Source organism: Bombus impatiens, unplaced genomic scaffold (genome assembly GCF_000188095.3).
Source record: "Bombus impatiens unplaced genomic scaffold, BIMP_2.2 scf_0403, whole genome shotgun sequence".
Lineage (NCBI taxonomy): Eukaryota > Metazoa > Arthropoda > Insecta > Hymenoptera > Apidae > Bombus > Bombus impatiens.
In genome coordinates this window covers 66,369-82,443 of record NT_176822.1, presented here as the reverse complement: position 1 = coordinate 82,443, position 16,075 = coordinate 66,369, and the positions used below count along the sequence as shown (strand labels likewise).

The following is a 16,075-nucleotide window of genomic DNA, read 5'->3' as shown; positions in this document are numbered from 1 at the left end:
TTTTCGAAAGCGAAAGCGCCACAATTTAGTCGTTCGCGGTTTTCCATCCTCGCGCTTCGTGCCATCGAAATCTGTCCGACTACCATATATCGCGGCCCATGGAGTATTTGAAATAAAGTCGCACGTGCCTAGTTTACTATATACGACTCTCCGCATTGATCGTGGAAAAGTTGGAACATTCGATTTTCGATAGAGGGTGTTCTAGAATTACCGGTCACCTCGTACGTACGTACTAGCGCACGAAGGATAGAGCGAAAGCACGGCACCCTCCGTCGTGGCCGTTTTACACGGTAGAACGGGAGTTATCGATTTAATTTCCCGGGAAAACTCATGGGGGGAACGGTTTGGGAAAGGGACTTTCGATGCGAAGGTTTCGACGTCTCCCTTTGTTCGCGTCTGTCAGCCCCTCGAGAAGCTTCGACAAAAAATTCCCGTTTTTCCCATCTCCTCACTAACATGCGCGTATGTGCTATGAACGGTTATATATATATATCGTACGTAGATACATATATGACGCGCGTTGTCTTCGACACGTTTCCATCGTGGGAAACACCAAGTCCAGGGAGAATAGTCCTTTATTAGGGCTCAAAGAGAATACCGAATGTATCTGCAACTGGTGTATTTGTAAATGTCTTTTGCTCCGGTTTACTTGATTCTTCCAATAAATTAATTGAACCGAACGATCGTTTGATGCGGTAAATTAATTGAATCGACCAATCGTTTCGAACAGCGTACGTTCGTGATACATTGTACGTGAGTGGTGGATATCTTCCTGTGGGTTTTATCATTTCGATTCGATGTCTATTATAACAGGGGAAACTATCGAATCTTACGGCTCGTGAGAATGTAATGGTCTTATTTCGATTCGTGTGAACGACTAGACTAGACTAGAGAAACGTTTTATCAGAGTCGTGTAGTCGTCATAATGTCTTACGTACTTCTTGATGGAGGAGATAATAAATGGTCATAAAATTAATCGGGCTTGAGAGTGCGCGAGTTTTGGTCGTTGAAACAAAGACAAGATTTGAGTGAAGATAAAACGCTCGAGTCTTATCGGAAACGTTAGATTTCAATTCGTTATCGAAACCAGTTCTTTCCATTTGCAGTTGCACAAGTTCATCTTTACAGATACTGTAATTAGAAATAGAGAGCGGAAGAGAGAGAGAGAGAGAGAGTTAATTTTAAATGGAAGCTTCCATACGATGGAATATAAATTTTAATTGGAAGATCGAATGATTTATGAGTAAAAGATTTAAAAATCAATTTGTGAATGACGTTTGTAAATGGAAATTGAAGATGTGCGATATACAGGGTGGTTGGTAACTGGTGGTACAAGCGGAAAGGGGGTGATTCTACGCGAAAAAAGAAGTCGAAAATATAGAAGAAAAATTTAAAAATTTAAAAACAAAATTTGAAAATTTAAAAATTTAAAAATTTAAAATTTGAAAATTTGAAAATTTAAAAATTTAAAATTTGAAAATTTAAAAATTTAAAATTTGAAAATTTGAAAATTTAAAAATTTAAAAATTTAAAATTTGAAAATTTGAAAATTTAAAAATTTAAAATTTGAAAATTTGAAAATTTAAAAATTTAAAAATTTAAAATTTGAAAATTTGAAAATTTAAAAATTTAAAATTTGAAAATTTGAAAATTTAAAAATTTAAAAATTTAAAATTTGAAAATTTGAAAATTTAAAAATTTAAAATTTGAAAATTTGAAAATTTAAAAATTTAAAAATTTAAAATTTGAAAATTTGAAAATTTAAAAATTTAAAATTTGAAAATTTGAAAATTTAAAAATTTAAAAATTTAAAATTTGAAAATTTGAAAATTTAAAAATTTAAAATTTGAAAATTTGAAAATTTAAAAATTTAAAAATTTAAAATTTGAAAATTTGAAAATTTAAAAATTTAAAATTTGAAAATTTAATAATTTAAAAATTTTAAAAATTAAAAAATAACGTCAATCGAGACAACGATCTACAGAGAGATCCGTTATAACGCACGCGTACCGAGTGAATATTCAAAGTCGATTTTCTCGAAAACAAAGCCTCGAACGAAAAATTTGTATTCTATATTTTCGACTTCTTTTTTCGCGTAGAATCACCCCCTTTCCGCTTGTACCACCAATTACCAACCACCCTGTATATTCATCGTAATATTTAATAAGCGAATTTCATAGATATTTGGATACTATTTTCTTAATTGCGTTTGTAAAAATATGAAGTTTCACAAATATTCTGACTCGGCTATATTCTTCCTTTAAATACATTCTTTCTGTAAATACATATAATGTAACCAATTTTCATCAGAATATTTAATAAATGAAACAGACCTCTATTTAGATACCTTTTACTCAGTTGAGGTCATAAAAATGCGAACTTGCACAAATATTCGCAGATTATTATTTGTGACCTGTTATATTCTTTCCACCTGATGTACATATAACGACGTATAATATATCCAATTTTCAGAATATTTCATAAATGAAATAAATCTGTATCTAAATACCATTTTCCCAGTGACAGTCATAAAAATATGAATTTGCAGATTATTATTTGTAACCCGTTATATTCTTTCCACCTGATGTACATGTAACACCATATAATATATCAAATTTTGATCAGAATATTTCATAAATAAAAGATAAATCTCTATCTACCATTTTCCCAGTGACATTCGTAAAAATATAAATTTGCAGATTATTATTTGTAACCCGTTATATTCTTTCCACCTGATGTACATGTAACACCATATAATATATCAAATTTTGATCAGAATATTTCATAAATAAAAGATAAATCTCTATCTACCATTTTCCCAGTGACATTCGTAAAAATATAAATTTGCAGATTATTATTTGTAACCCGTTATATTCTTTCCACCTGATGTACATGTAACACCATATAATATATCAAATTTTGATCAGAATATTTCATAAATAAAAGATAAATCTCTATCTACCATTTTCCCAGTGACATTCGTAAAAATATAAATTTGCAGATTATTATTTGTAACCCGTTATATTCTTTCTACCTGATGTACATATAACGCCATATAATATATCAAATTTTGATCAGAATATTTCATAAATAAAAGATAAATCTCTATCTACCATTTTCCCAGTGACATTCGTAAAAATATGAATTTGCAGATTATTATTTGTAACCCGTTATATTCTTTCTACCTGATGTACATATAACGCCATATAATATATCAAATTTTGATCAGAATATTTCATAAATAAAAAAAAAATCTCTACCTACCATTTTCCCAATGACATTCGTAAAAATATGAATTTTCACAAATGTTCGCAGATTATTATTTGTACATAAAAGTACATATAATGTATCCAGTTTTCGTCAGAATATTTGATAGGCGATTAGATCTGTATTTAAATACCATATACTTGTCCATATTCATAAAAGTCTGAATTAGCATAAACATTCGCTGTTTATTATCATTTACGACTACGTTATATTCCTTTCGACGCTGATACGTTGAGAATTTCGAAACGACAACATTAAACTCATTAGAAAAGGCGAGAAAAAGTCAGGCCGTTTCGAAATGGACGAAAGTCTGGTCGCAGTATCCACCGCTTATTGTTCCGGTGTAGCGGTGGTAGGCGAGCAAACGCGTAACACACATTCCGTGGCCGGTCGTCGGTGAAACGTACGCGTGTACACACGAGGCGGAGGCTAGAGACGCGCTCATTCAGATGCGTCTCGCGTGCGTTTCTCCGCCGGAGGACCGGAAGCTGGCTCGTCGTGCGTGCAGCGTCACGCGTATCCGGTGCCCCGGAGTTCGTTTATCGTGGCCTGACACTTCCACGAAAGGACACGCGCCGATTCTCTTCCCATCTTTAACCCTTCGTCCACGAACTTCTTACACTTTCGCTCCTTTCTAGCGTCGCGATCTAAGACACTTCGTGTCGCATAGGTCGCGACAGAACGCGATCTCTTTGATCTGAAACTATGCAGACACTCGACGAGTCTCGAGTCTCGTCGTTTATCGTCATTCGAATATTCCAGACTTTCTTCCATTTTTCCAGTCAACGATACCGCCACTGCTGATCAAAATGCCTGTGAGATATCGATCGGACTTATCGAAACGTATCTAAGCTGCTCGATTTTGTAGCTTCGAATCACGTTGCGAGCGATTCGAATTTCTCGCTATATATAGAAAGATCGTAAATTTTCGATCAACGTATTTAGCCGTGAGGTGGGCGTGTGTTGAGCTTGAAGAGCGAAACGGTCGATGAACGACCAATGACTGCTATATGAGATTAGATTAGGCAGATCAAACCAACAATGTCACTGTGCTACCTATGATAAACGAAATAGGATACAGCAGAATTTGTACTAACAAGAACCGCGTCGTTCGAACGCAAATTACCGATTTCCTTCCACGATAGCCGTTAAATTTCATATGGATCGGCCACGCTTTCTAAAGGGCTTGTATCGTCTGTAGAAACGTGAATCCTTGGATAAAACGTGATATAATATAACGAGCCAAGACTATACGTTTCAATCTCGCGTCGAGTGCGCCGAGCGTCGAGGAGATTTCGCTTCCTCCCCAATGGGCCATCTGCGCCACGAATCATAATATTTGCACGGTGGTGCGACGCGGTCGATACACGGATAAAGAGAAAAGAAGACAGACAGACAAAGAGAGAGAGAGAGAGAGAGTGAGTTACGTTGCATTAGTTATTTCGTGTAAGAGATCCCAACGCTGTATAATAAGTACGCACGCACCATCGATTAATTGGAAATAACAGTTCACCGCATATATCGTTCGTACAAGTACATCGTCGATGTTACGTTAAATGGAACACTGCTTCTACTATGCCATTAATGCGCGTATATCGAACGTACAAAAGATGCAACTTGTACAACTTGAACCTGACAAGATCATTTTATCTTTGCCTTTCTTTTCTGTTTTACAGCCGTTTACAATTGGCGAGGAGACACGCGCTATGGCCTTCCCTTGGAAATCGGAGAAACCGTGCAGATCCTGGAGGAATGTACAGGTAAAACGACACGAGATCGCTCGTCGTTTCACGTATCGCTTACGAATGCTTTAGCACGAATCAACGTGGATCAGGTTGACGAACGAGTCGATCGAACGTGGAATCAAACGATGGATTGCTTGCAGGTTGGTACAGGGGCTTTTCGACCAAGAATCGCGCGGTCAAAGGAATTTTCCCCAGCTCGTACGTTCATCTGAAACCATGTAAAATCGAGAACGAGGGACTGTTCGAGTCGGTGATACCTTTGGAAGATCCGGTGGTCCGAGAAGTTACCCTCGTGCTCCGAGAATGGGGCGGTATATGGAAGAGACTCTACGTGGTGAGTGAGCCGACGACTCTCTACGCTACAATGACCCCTTTCCATTTGCTCGTGCTCGCTTATTTTTCGCGACAACGAGGCCAAATGGCTGGTCGTTGGAAATGGTTTCTACGACAAAGCCGACTAGCTCTACGACACGTATACTTTCGCGTAATGAAAATTGCAGCAAAGGGTCGAAAAGGAACGAAGGAAAAAGAATGGGAACGTCGTCGTCGCGACTCGTTTGAATTCTTAACGAGCGACAAGGGACACGCTGTTCGATTGATAATGGAATTGCGCGGATCTTTTGGTACGGTGCCAAGAAACACGCTACGAAGGTCGCAAACATACGTAAAAAATGCTACTGGCGATTAGTCTAAGGGCTAGATCTGTCTTTCGTGGAAAGCTATCTCAACGAACACCAAATTTTTCCAAGTTTCTATCCAAGGACTATTCTATTTATCGCGAATATAAGAAGCTCCTGTTCGTGAAAAATTCCACTGTCGCGACTGGTCGAAATCCGATTTGCTACGAAGGAGAGACAGAGCTGGCTTCTTTAAATATATTTTTATACGTTTTACGCTATACGGCCGCGATTTGTATTATAGAACGTACGCGATTTCACGATGAACAGAGTAATAGCGTTCGTACGCCGCCGTGAAGGATTTTCCTTATCGAGTAGAAACTCGAAAGCAGGGAAAAATCACGATACACGCGCAAGCGTACGTAAAGTCAGAGCTTTCGTCGTCCCGCTCAGCTCTTAATTCCTACCATAATCTGCTCGTACTTCTATCTTTCCCTACTAATTGAAATATTTTCGCTGGAACAAAATCAGGAACGGGTAAACTACAAGTTCGACACGCTGCGCAAAGTGATGCGGGAATTGCTGGAATGGCGGCGACAACTTTTGGCCGGCACGCTCACTACCGATCAAACGCGGGAACTCAAGTTGCGAATTATCAACAAAGTGGACTGGGGAAATCGGTAAGTTGGAACTGAAAGTTGAGAATTGCAAACGTGCACGATAGACGCGACAGCACGATTACCGATAATGGTACATGCCCGATCGAGTCGCTGGTCGAAAGCGAAATGCCGCGTTTGCCTCACCGATTTCAGCCGTATACTTAATGGAATTTATTGAACGATTACGAACTTCCTCCTATCGTTGTTGCTTGCTTCGTTGTTCGACTCGCTGAGAAACAGCCGGCAGGCAGATTACGATCGGACGAGTCTGGTTTGCTTCAGACCGATGGATACTTTCTGGTTATGAAAACGAGCGATCAGGAACCAACCGATCCTTCATATAGAAAGAGTATAATCTTTATTCTACAATTGGCTCTTTAGATTCTTCTATTTTTGCTCCCGTTACATCTACCGTTGCACGTATTGGCAGTCTTCGCGTTAACTTCGGCGGCGATCCTTACAAATGAGCATTTATCAATTTATAAACACATCTTATAGAAATCCTAAGCGCTAAAGTACAATATCTCGGTATACTATGAAGAAGGCACATCCGTCTCGTTCGACTTATACATCTGTCGTAATCTATCGCTTGAATCAGAACTAATATTAGCGATACAACCTACTAACTACGATAAACTACTTAATAGTAAAGTTATTATTGTCATTGCATATAACTATCGGCAGCGTTATATTATGCTGGCGAGCAATCCGAGAAATTGTGAGTCGTGCGATACGAACGTGAGCAATGAACGGTTCAAACGATTCTAACGTTGCTGTGAAACTCACGTCAGCGTTATCGTATTTCGTTTCGGTAAACCGCCTGATCTTTCCACGTAGCTTTCGAGACATTGGAAAACGAAAACGTATCAAATATTCTTAAGAATATGTTCATCGATGTGCACTTCTAATTTGTCGGATATAAACTCTTGGCAGAATTTCGCTCGTAGATACGTATATAGAAGCGCATAAATCAATTTCGACTCGATAAACTCGACGGTAGATAGGATGAAAATCGGATAAACTCGAATATTCGAATCGTTTAACTCTTAAGTCGATTCTATTCACAAATCTTTGTAACGATTTAATTATATAAACTACGCATGTATGTATATACTTGAATTTTGTATGAAAAATGAAAACGTTACTGTGAATAATCAGGAATGCCCCTGAAGTTTAATTTTGTTAACGAAGTTTTACATCGTTCGCGCTAACTTCGCTACAAAATATAACGTTATTCACGCTAACTTCGTTATGGCAATTGCACCAGTTAGAAATAGAGAAATACAAAAAGAAGAAAAGAAAAGAATATACGTAGACCACGTGTAACAGCGGTATAGTTACTTTAAAAAACTAATACGTAAAAGATATAAGAGCGCTATTGGCAATCTGTATCCTTATAAATACTCTCGTGTTTATTTCTATAATTTCTAGAAAAACTTATACAGTCTCGTTCTATTATTATCTCAAAAAGTAACGATTTGTCCAATACCACGGTATTTCCGCTTCGTTTTTCTTAAACGATACGAATCGAAAAGTAGCCCGGAATGTTACTCGAAGAAAACTTTATCGATACCATAAACGAATAATATAGTAGTTGCTCCATCGGCGACGGAGCGTCGAACGTAAATTGACACACTTCCCCAAAAGGCACTTGTTCCATCACGATACGCGCAAATTAATACAAAAGGAATGTGTATGTGTAACACAAATAGGAATCGAGGAACACGATCGATGCGAGCATCGACGAGTAACGGCAACTGATTTTGTCGAAGAGAAAGAGTTGATCGCGTTCGCTGTTTCAAATTCCATAGCAATCGTTCACGGTGTTGTTATCGTGCTCGACGACCGCGTCCCTAACCACAGGGTGGCGAACGCGATATCATTACGCAATATTAAAGATAATCGGCGAAACGCTTGCGCGTGTGAAATTCGGCTTACTATAATTTAACAGCGATAGACGACAACACGCGTACACGCATTGTCGAACCGAAAGCATCGCGCGTTATCGTCTACGTTACATATTCGTTCGATAACCTAACGCTAGTTTGTGCTATAAATGGTAAGAAACAATAGACGGCTACGATAACAGATTTGCGATATGTACCTGTTATTTTATGGCGAATTAGTTTCACTATTTCTGTGGGACGGCAAGTAATCTCTACGCGTTGATACATAGATCGAAAAGGGAGTGGCAAGATCTCGTTCCTGTCGCGTGTTCGATCAACATGTTCCTTCGTTACGAGCAAACTAACCGTCGATAGTACAAACGTTTTTCGAGAGACCGAAGGTGTCGGAAAGGGATCACCCTGGGTCTTATCACAATGCAAAAGAGAAGATAGAAATATGGTCGGAGAGGGCGTAAGCATTAGATCTCGGTGTCCTTCGCGTATTTCTCGATCTCCGGGTAAATGGGTGACATCTCGAGTGTGCTGGGCGCTGACGGCACCGAGGTCGGTGACGCTCCGCTCGTCGAGCCGAGGTTCAACTGACGGCACAGATCGTCCAGTACTTCGTTGAACATCATCATGTTCATGTTCTGTCCCAGCAGATGAAGCAACAGGAAGTCGCCGACCTGCAAATTTACATATGTAGAAACAATGGATACGTTCTCGTCACGAAACGTAGAATCGTAGATTGCGATTATCTTTCAAACCGGTTATTATCGAGAAACGTCTCCGAGAAAGAGTATCGCGTGGCTTTTCGTCTCGCCCCGATCCCATTCCCTCTGACGCTTAACAAGATATCTCAGATACCGTGAAACCGGACCGATCGAACGTTGTTTTGAAAATAAACGCTGTCATCCCGACCGCCTAATTAGAGTCATGCCAAACCGCAAGCGTATTTCCGATTGCCGATTACGACACTTTGCTCGTTGATTTAAATCGATGAACCTGGTTTACCTGTGTCTCTCTGATAAGCGCGCTCACGTTAGCCGACGTGCCGAACTTGAATCGTTTCTTGAGGATGGTCTCCCGGGTACTGGGTAGTAAGACCACCGCCATGCTATACAGCAGAGCGACACCGGACAATACCGCCAGGATTATGAACCAGAACCAGAGGAAGATGTAGATCTTCTCGTTGAGGATGTTGAGGGCGAGAACGCAGAGGGCGTCGAACTTTTGAATGGTCCCGGAAGCACCGAATTTGTGGAAGGTACATTTGGTTACCCGCGGGAACACCTCCACCATCGGGTCGGTGCGTTGTTCCTGATTCATATTGCTGAACTTGAGTACATCCGTACCATAGGAGAGGAAAGCTCCACCGAGGAACGTGTCGATGAAGAATATATTTCCAACCTGCAATCACACGATCCTCTGACGATTTTCGCTAACTTCTCGAGAAACCACGCGAATGGAGCGTCTTTCCATTTATTGCTGCACGCGCGTCTCACCGAATACAAAAACTCGCAGCAGACGACAAACGTGTTTTCGCATTTTTGCGGCCGTATGATCTCGAAACACAGAGACACGACTAAGCCGACCGCGTTATTAAAGAAAGCTCGAGTTCTTACGATCGCTCCATAAAGAGGAGCCTTTATCCGCGACACGGTACGCCACTTACCACGTTGACGAAGTTGAGAGCCTCGCAGAAGAAGTAGCCAGCCGCGTATGTGTTGTGCAGGTGCAACGTGTCGTAAACGTATTTGGCGAGACGTTGAGACTTGGCCTGTCGCTCGGACTTGTTATCGATCGAGGCTCCCCTCATGCCTTCGGATATCATTCTGACCTTGCCCTCTTCCCACTGCTTCCATATCCAATGAGGCATGTAGAACAGGATACCTTGGAAGAAGAGCATGAAGGGCACCCACTGATAGTACGAGTGATATCTCTTCTCCCCAAAGTCGCCGCCAAGACCAGGGTGAGCCACGTGAGTACCCACCGGTTTCGCGTTGTTGCGGGGCAACGTGAACGTGTACGTGATCCAGCAATACGTGTTTATCACGTTGTCTGGTACACCTCCGTCGCTTAGGCAGCTTATCGGATCACCTGCAAGCATCATCGTCGATTATTAGCTCGGAGCTCGATGTTCGTTGCTCTTCCCTCCATCTTTCATCCGATCTTTGGTCGGTTGTACTCGAGACAATGAAAGATGGAAAAGGAAGTTCCTTAGGAAGCTGTGGGAAATTGCCCACTCGGAAAGCAATGGCGTTTTGAATATCTCAAAGTCTCTCGTCTCTCGAGAATAGAACTGTAACGCCAACCGATTCTCGAAGAATCGATGCTTTAATCTACTCCAGCGACAATTGAGACGAGATTTTATTATTTTAATCATATTCCTTCGAACGCGAAAGTCTCCAAAATAAGAAATTGCGTGAATATTCGCTTCTACTTCTGGGAAGTACACAGTTTCGGCCAGCTAAATCGAGCGAAGATGTTCGAATACGGTCGGACCGCGTGGAGATGGAGACGCGCGTTTTCCGAAACATCGCGCGAACCGGTGAGCGTCCTCGATCGCGAACGACCTCGTTAGACAACGACCGTGCATTATCCGTTTGATTATAAGCACAATTGCGCGTAAAATTATGCAACCAGCGATTCCCTGTCGGCGAGAACGTGGAACGATGGTTGTGAACGAGCAGGATGAGAGAGGAGACTCGCTACGACACATGTGCGAAACATGTGCTGGTGCATCGCGCGCGGCAGCTGATAGGTTGTTCGCTAAACGAGTTGATAACGCACGATACCGTTGCGAATCTGGTCCGAGGGCCTCGTCGTCGGTGTGACGAGCAGCTGTGTCTGTAACCCGTGATCGGCCCTCGTACGCTCCGTCCACCGATAAATAAGCACGCGCGTCCTGAAAACGGCCCGCTGCCACGCAACGTATCGGCTATTTATGCAACCGACGACGTTTCATCTGCGACCCATCGTCGTTGCTCGCATGGGTCAAGTAAGAGGATCGTTTTACCTCCTTAATTCACTTACGGATCGACCGATTGTCGGAAACAATCACGCGAGTGAGCACATTCGCTCTGCAGCTGGGCTCGCGTTACTGTTGCTTTTTAACTGATACACTTTTCAGCTGTTGCGATGCTACTGTTCGCGATTCACTTTGCGTTTTGACTTTGCGCTTATATTTCTATTTTTTAGAATATGCCTAGAAACGGAACGCAAAGCTTTGGTTCGCTTGCTTAATTTTATAGCGGACACGTCTCACTTTCGATGCTTTATACGACTTATTATTCGATGCTTTCTACGTTTGCGAACAGCAGGCGCATTACGCGCGTATCTTCGCATCTTCGAAGTATCCGCATACGCGTGAACATAGAAATTGCGATCAACGCGATTTCGCTGCTCGATGGTTGCATTAATTACGAAAGAAAAAGGATATGATACGCTCGAAAGTCCGAGTACGCGACTACGTTCGAATTCTCGAAATCTTCGCTTTGTTTCATCGGTTAAATCATCGTTACGAGGAACTCGAGCTTTGTTGGCCAAACCGTTAACGTATTCGTAGGAACGTTTCTTTCTTCTTCTTTTTTCCTGGTGCGCGTCTGCCAGGCGGTTAAAATCGTACTCGTAATTCCTGCACAATTCTCAATCGCCTTGGCTACCATTTAACACGTAGGACTACGACCATGTACGTACGACGAGTTGGAAAATTTCTCGCGAACCTGGCAACAACGCCGATGCTCCGACTCGACGAAAAGCTCGTTGCAAGCTCGTTTTTTCGTGGTTAGCCGCAAAAGTGCGGGAAGAAGAGCTGCTTACCTATCAGATTATTGGCAGAGACGATGATGCAACAGGCGAATAAAATAGCGCAGGTGATCCTGTAGTGCGCCCTGAACACCATGTTGTCGATGATCGCCTTGTCCACCAAGTATCGTACCTTGACGAACCCGGCCACCGCCGAGACCAGCCCAAACACCGCCATTGCTCTCCTCGATCAACGTGTTCCTGGAAACCATCAAACCACATACTGGTCATGCACGACTGCCGATAATGTTGCACGCAGAGGTTATACGCTTCGCGATCCCGTACGCGTATATATTCGCTGCAGGACAAAAGAAGGATAATTAACTGAGTTGAAGTTAATTAATAGGAAAAAGCGATCACAAAAGAAGCGACAGGGAAAGCGTAAGATTCTTAGAAAAAGTGGTTACGATCTAAACTAAATTTTATTACTAGTCGCTACGATGATACAGATGACTGTCATCAACATGGTAAAAGAATGCGTTTTTAACACGTTTTGCCATTAACGCGTTCAATGCCAAGTCGATACACGTATCGACGCTATTCTTCTTTTTTTTTCTCTCTTTTCTTTCTTCCTCTCTTCGGCAGCTTTCCATGCAAAATTAAGGTAACAAAGATCGTCGTTTTCGATTCAGTTCGTCGCGAAAGCCAAGAATCCTATCGTTATCGTCATTCGCGATTATTTGAAACTTTCCTTTGTCTGTACGTAGCCCGCTGTAAGGAATCACGTTAATGCGATTGAACATTCGTATTTCAGAAACACGTACGTCGAAACGACGGAAGATGGAATGCTCGTGGCGAACTGGTCGGTGGTTGGCAGAGCGCGATGTAATCGCGAACGACGCGGCTCTCTGTCATCGATACGACCACCAACGCTCGAGCATTTACATTCTTGTCGAGTAAGTCAGTTACACACGGTGAGTCAATGCTCTTGGGAACAGAGAACAGAGAACGCCAACGTGTTCGAGCTCGCGTGATTCCTAACAACGCAACGTGTATCTTGGCTTTATAATCGGCTGCAGTCTCGATGCCCTCGTCGCGATATTCCTGCAATTAACGTTAATAACAGGCTTGACGAATTTCGTTGGACGGGGGATCGCGAGATACCCGGCGATCAAATTGCCGTTTTCGCTACCGCTGAATAAAGAACAACCTTGGCAACTTTCAAGTCCAAGAGATTCTTTCGTCGACTTGTTTCGTGTTCTTTGCGTCAGGTGACAAGAAAATTTTCCAAGCGTTCGTTTTGAAGGGAACTGCGAACGAAAGACGAAAAGAGGAGGAAACGTTATACGTTGAACGCTCCGATATCGTACGGGAAGACGGACAAAGCACGATTATGCAAGCTTCGATTACGCTTAAGGAGAATCGAAGGAAAGAAAGGGAGAAGATAGATATTACGTTCTTAGGCTAGATACGCAATAAGAATGGAATGGAAGAAGAAACAGAAATATGCTAATTTGTCGCTAACTTTAACCTCGAACGACCGGTTTCGGAATTTTTATTTAAAATCCTACTTTCCTTGTTGTTCCTTTCGTTTTCATCCGACTAATCGGTATCTCGATTTTTCTTAATATAAGAATTTCCACGAAGATAGACGAATCACAATTGTACGATCGTAAATGAAATTTTCAAACTGGTCGTTTGATCGGACCTTCGCATGTTCAGATCAGCGTTAAAATCTTAAAAAGCGTCTTCACAACGCTGCTCCCATCACAATCGAGAATCGAACGAAGAAATCGCGTTAGTTAGAACGGATATACAAGAACGTAGAACTGACGAGAAGAAACGCGAAGAAGACGAGCCGCGGAGCACGTTGATCGGATAAAACGATTACAGCGGCGATCGTATCGGCGAATTCTTGCGTTTCCGACCGCTGAACCGCTCGGCTGTTCGCGGAGTACCGGTAGCAAGGCCGGAAACGGCAGATGTACCGAGGATCGATATACACAGAGGTTCGTCGCAGCATGCTCTTCAGACCGTGGATTGTTCTCGCGGCGAAACAAAAGCTACTTTCGGCCCGAGAACAGTCACCGGTTACCGGGCTACTGCATTTTTGTCGTTGCCCTGAGAAACTAGCACCGGTGGTGCGAAAACGTGCGAAAAATACGCCATTTGACGTTTGCCAAACGGTATGCACGTGGAGCACCGATGGTACACACACCGAACGTGTACGACGACTCGATCGGACGTGATACGCTCGTCATTTCTATCGCGTCCGTTCGAAGCCATTGCCCTCTCGAGTACGACGCGACATTTCCAACGAATAAAATTAAATTGAGCCGAGAATCGTGGCAGCGAAGGCGAACGGTTCAAGAAGCAGAGTTTGAATCGCGTATTTCGACTTTCGAGTTCGCGTCACGCTACAGCTGGTCGGATCTAAACGATTGAAACTCCAGCAACTTGAAATATTTTTACCGCAACGACTCGCTCCGTTCGAAAGACTCATTTTTAAGCTTCTGTCGCTTTGGTTGGCTCAGAGTACTCCCTCAAACTTTAGACCCAGTTGTTTAACTGAGAACTTGAAGGAAATGGTTGTTGCGTTAAGTTTCTCGTAGTGATCTAAGCGAACTCGACCGGGTATTTTCTCTTTTATTCTTCCATCAGGCGATGGTATTCTCGAACAGCGTGGAATTCGAGTAACTCGACAATCCGGGGCTTGAAAGGTATCGTTCGTTTGGTCTGCGAATTATATAATTCCATTATAATTATATAATTATTTTTATTGTATGAAAACATAAAACACAGAAGATAGCAACAGAGTGACTCGCGCTCCTATGATCTTCGAATTGCCAATTGCCTTTGCGTTAACAAAAATTCCAGACAAACGTGCCGTACGACTGCGAACCAGTCTGTTTCGCGTTTCGAAGAAATTTCGCGCGTAATTAGCCGCAAGTTTCGCCTCATTCGCGACTCGTGTAACATCCGTGTGCAATTTACGAGTCACATTGCTGCAGCTTTAAACAAGATCGTTCCACGTATGCTGCGAGCAGACGAGATCCGAGTAGCTAAACTAAAACAGCAGTCTCGTAGGGCGTAGGATATTTATTAGTCAATTAATTGACAAGAGACGAGGCACGTGCGGTTGCAAAGGGTCAATCCGCAAGCGCTCAGGCACTCGATTATCAAACTCTCTCTTCTTGCTGTGCAACGCGAATACTTTGATTTCGCCTTACGACGAAAAATTATCATCGTCCGGCGCTGTTTCTATTTGTCAAGGACAAATTACGAAGAACACGGTGCATCGTAAAGTTTGATCTCGCGAAGCATACTCAGCGGTGTAACATTAACCCTTCTATATACAACAACTACGAAAAGTACTTACATTTCATCCTCGTCGTATGAAACCGTTGCGCTCGCACGAAAGCGTCGCTCGACGATTCGATACGCTGGAATCTGATAATCGACAGGTAAATTCTACGATAAGCGCAATTCGTATGCGAATAATTTTCGTAGCCAGTGTATGTTTCGCCACGATTTTTCCTGTTCGCCAGCGATCACAGATTTGTAAACGCCGTTGAACGATCTTCTTTGCGTACATTCGCAAGTGGCCACGCGTGTTCACGCGCGATCGCTAATATCCGTAAACGTTCGTTAGCGGCTAAAAGCATTTGCAAGCGCGTCGAAACGACGACCAACGTTCGCAACTATTTTCCAGCGATCGTGAGCAAGAGCACGTGCACGTTACCAACAGTATCGTGTGTAATTTCAGATCGTCGTATCTGCGGCTCCAAGGGATCCGTCATTTCTGCAAGCCGCGTATTATTATTCCTCCGCCGTGATGTCTTTCGATTAATCCTCGTGCGTTTTATCGCTACCACAGCACCGCGCGTACGCGCTTCATTGACTTCCGTTTTCATCGGACGATCCATCAGTTTCAGGTCTTTTACGCGATTCCGCTCACGCGTTTTATATGCAAATAGTTCTTCGCGTTCCTCGAACTTGCCCACGCAGCATTCGAAGGTTTTCGCGACAACGGTTTTACAATTCCCTCTCCGCGCTTCTTCGAAACGTTCCCGGTTAACGAACATACAAGTCAAACCAGTTGCTCGCGGTTGTTTCTGGTGAAACGAGAGAAGGGGAAACGCGGCTCGCCGGAG

The 16,075-nt window shown here is 42.4% G+C and overlaps 2 protein-coding genes across 7 annotated transcripts in view; one reads left to right on the top strand and one right to left on the bottom strand.

Moving 5' to 3' along the window:
- LOC100744181 (dedicator of cytokinesis protein 3) overlaps positions 1 to 16,075 on the top strand; it is a 55,996-nt gene that overhangs the window by 12,835 nt on the left and 27,086 nt on the right. For all 3 annotated transcript variants that reach the window (XM_003490131.4, XM_012386601.3, XM_012386602.3), the window contains exons 2-4: positions 4,944 to 5,027; positions 5,153 to 5,346; positions 6,161 to 6,309. In XM_003490131.4, the coding sequence (XP_003490179.1) occupies positions 4,944 to 5,027; positions 5,153 to 5,346; positions 6,161 to 6,309 (427 nt within the window). The remainder of the gene's footprint in view (positions 1 to 4,943; positions 5,028 to 5,152; positions 5,347 to 6,160; positions 6,310 to 16,075) is intronic.
- Positions 6,623 to 16,075, bottom strand: part of LOC100744301 (innexin inx3) — a 20,364-nt gene continuing 10,911 nt past the window's right edge. For 2 of the 4 annotated variants that reach the window (XM_012386603.3, XM_003490132.4), the window contains exons 2-5: positions 11,997 to 12,182; positions 9,850 to 10,274; positions 9,189 to 9,584; positions 7,160 to 8,860 (exon numbers count right to left, since the gene is read on the bottom strand). In XM_012386603.3, coding sequence (XP_012242026.1) covers positions 8,654 to 8,860; positions 9,189 to 9,584; positions 9,850 to 10,274; positions 11,997 to 12,159 — 1,191 coding nt within the window. In that variant the 5' untranslated portion in view covers positions 12,160 to 12,182 and the 3' untranslated portion in view covers positions 7,160 to 8,653. Of the gene's footprint in view, positions 8,861 to 9,188; positions 9,585 to 9,849; positions 10,275 to 11,996; positions 12,183 to 12,478; positions 12,598 to 12,745; positions 12,771 to 16,075 lie in introns of those variants that run through there. The other 2 variants (XM_024368191.2, XM_024368190.2) reach the window with 2 other exon arrangements.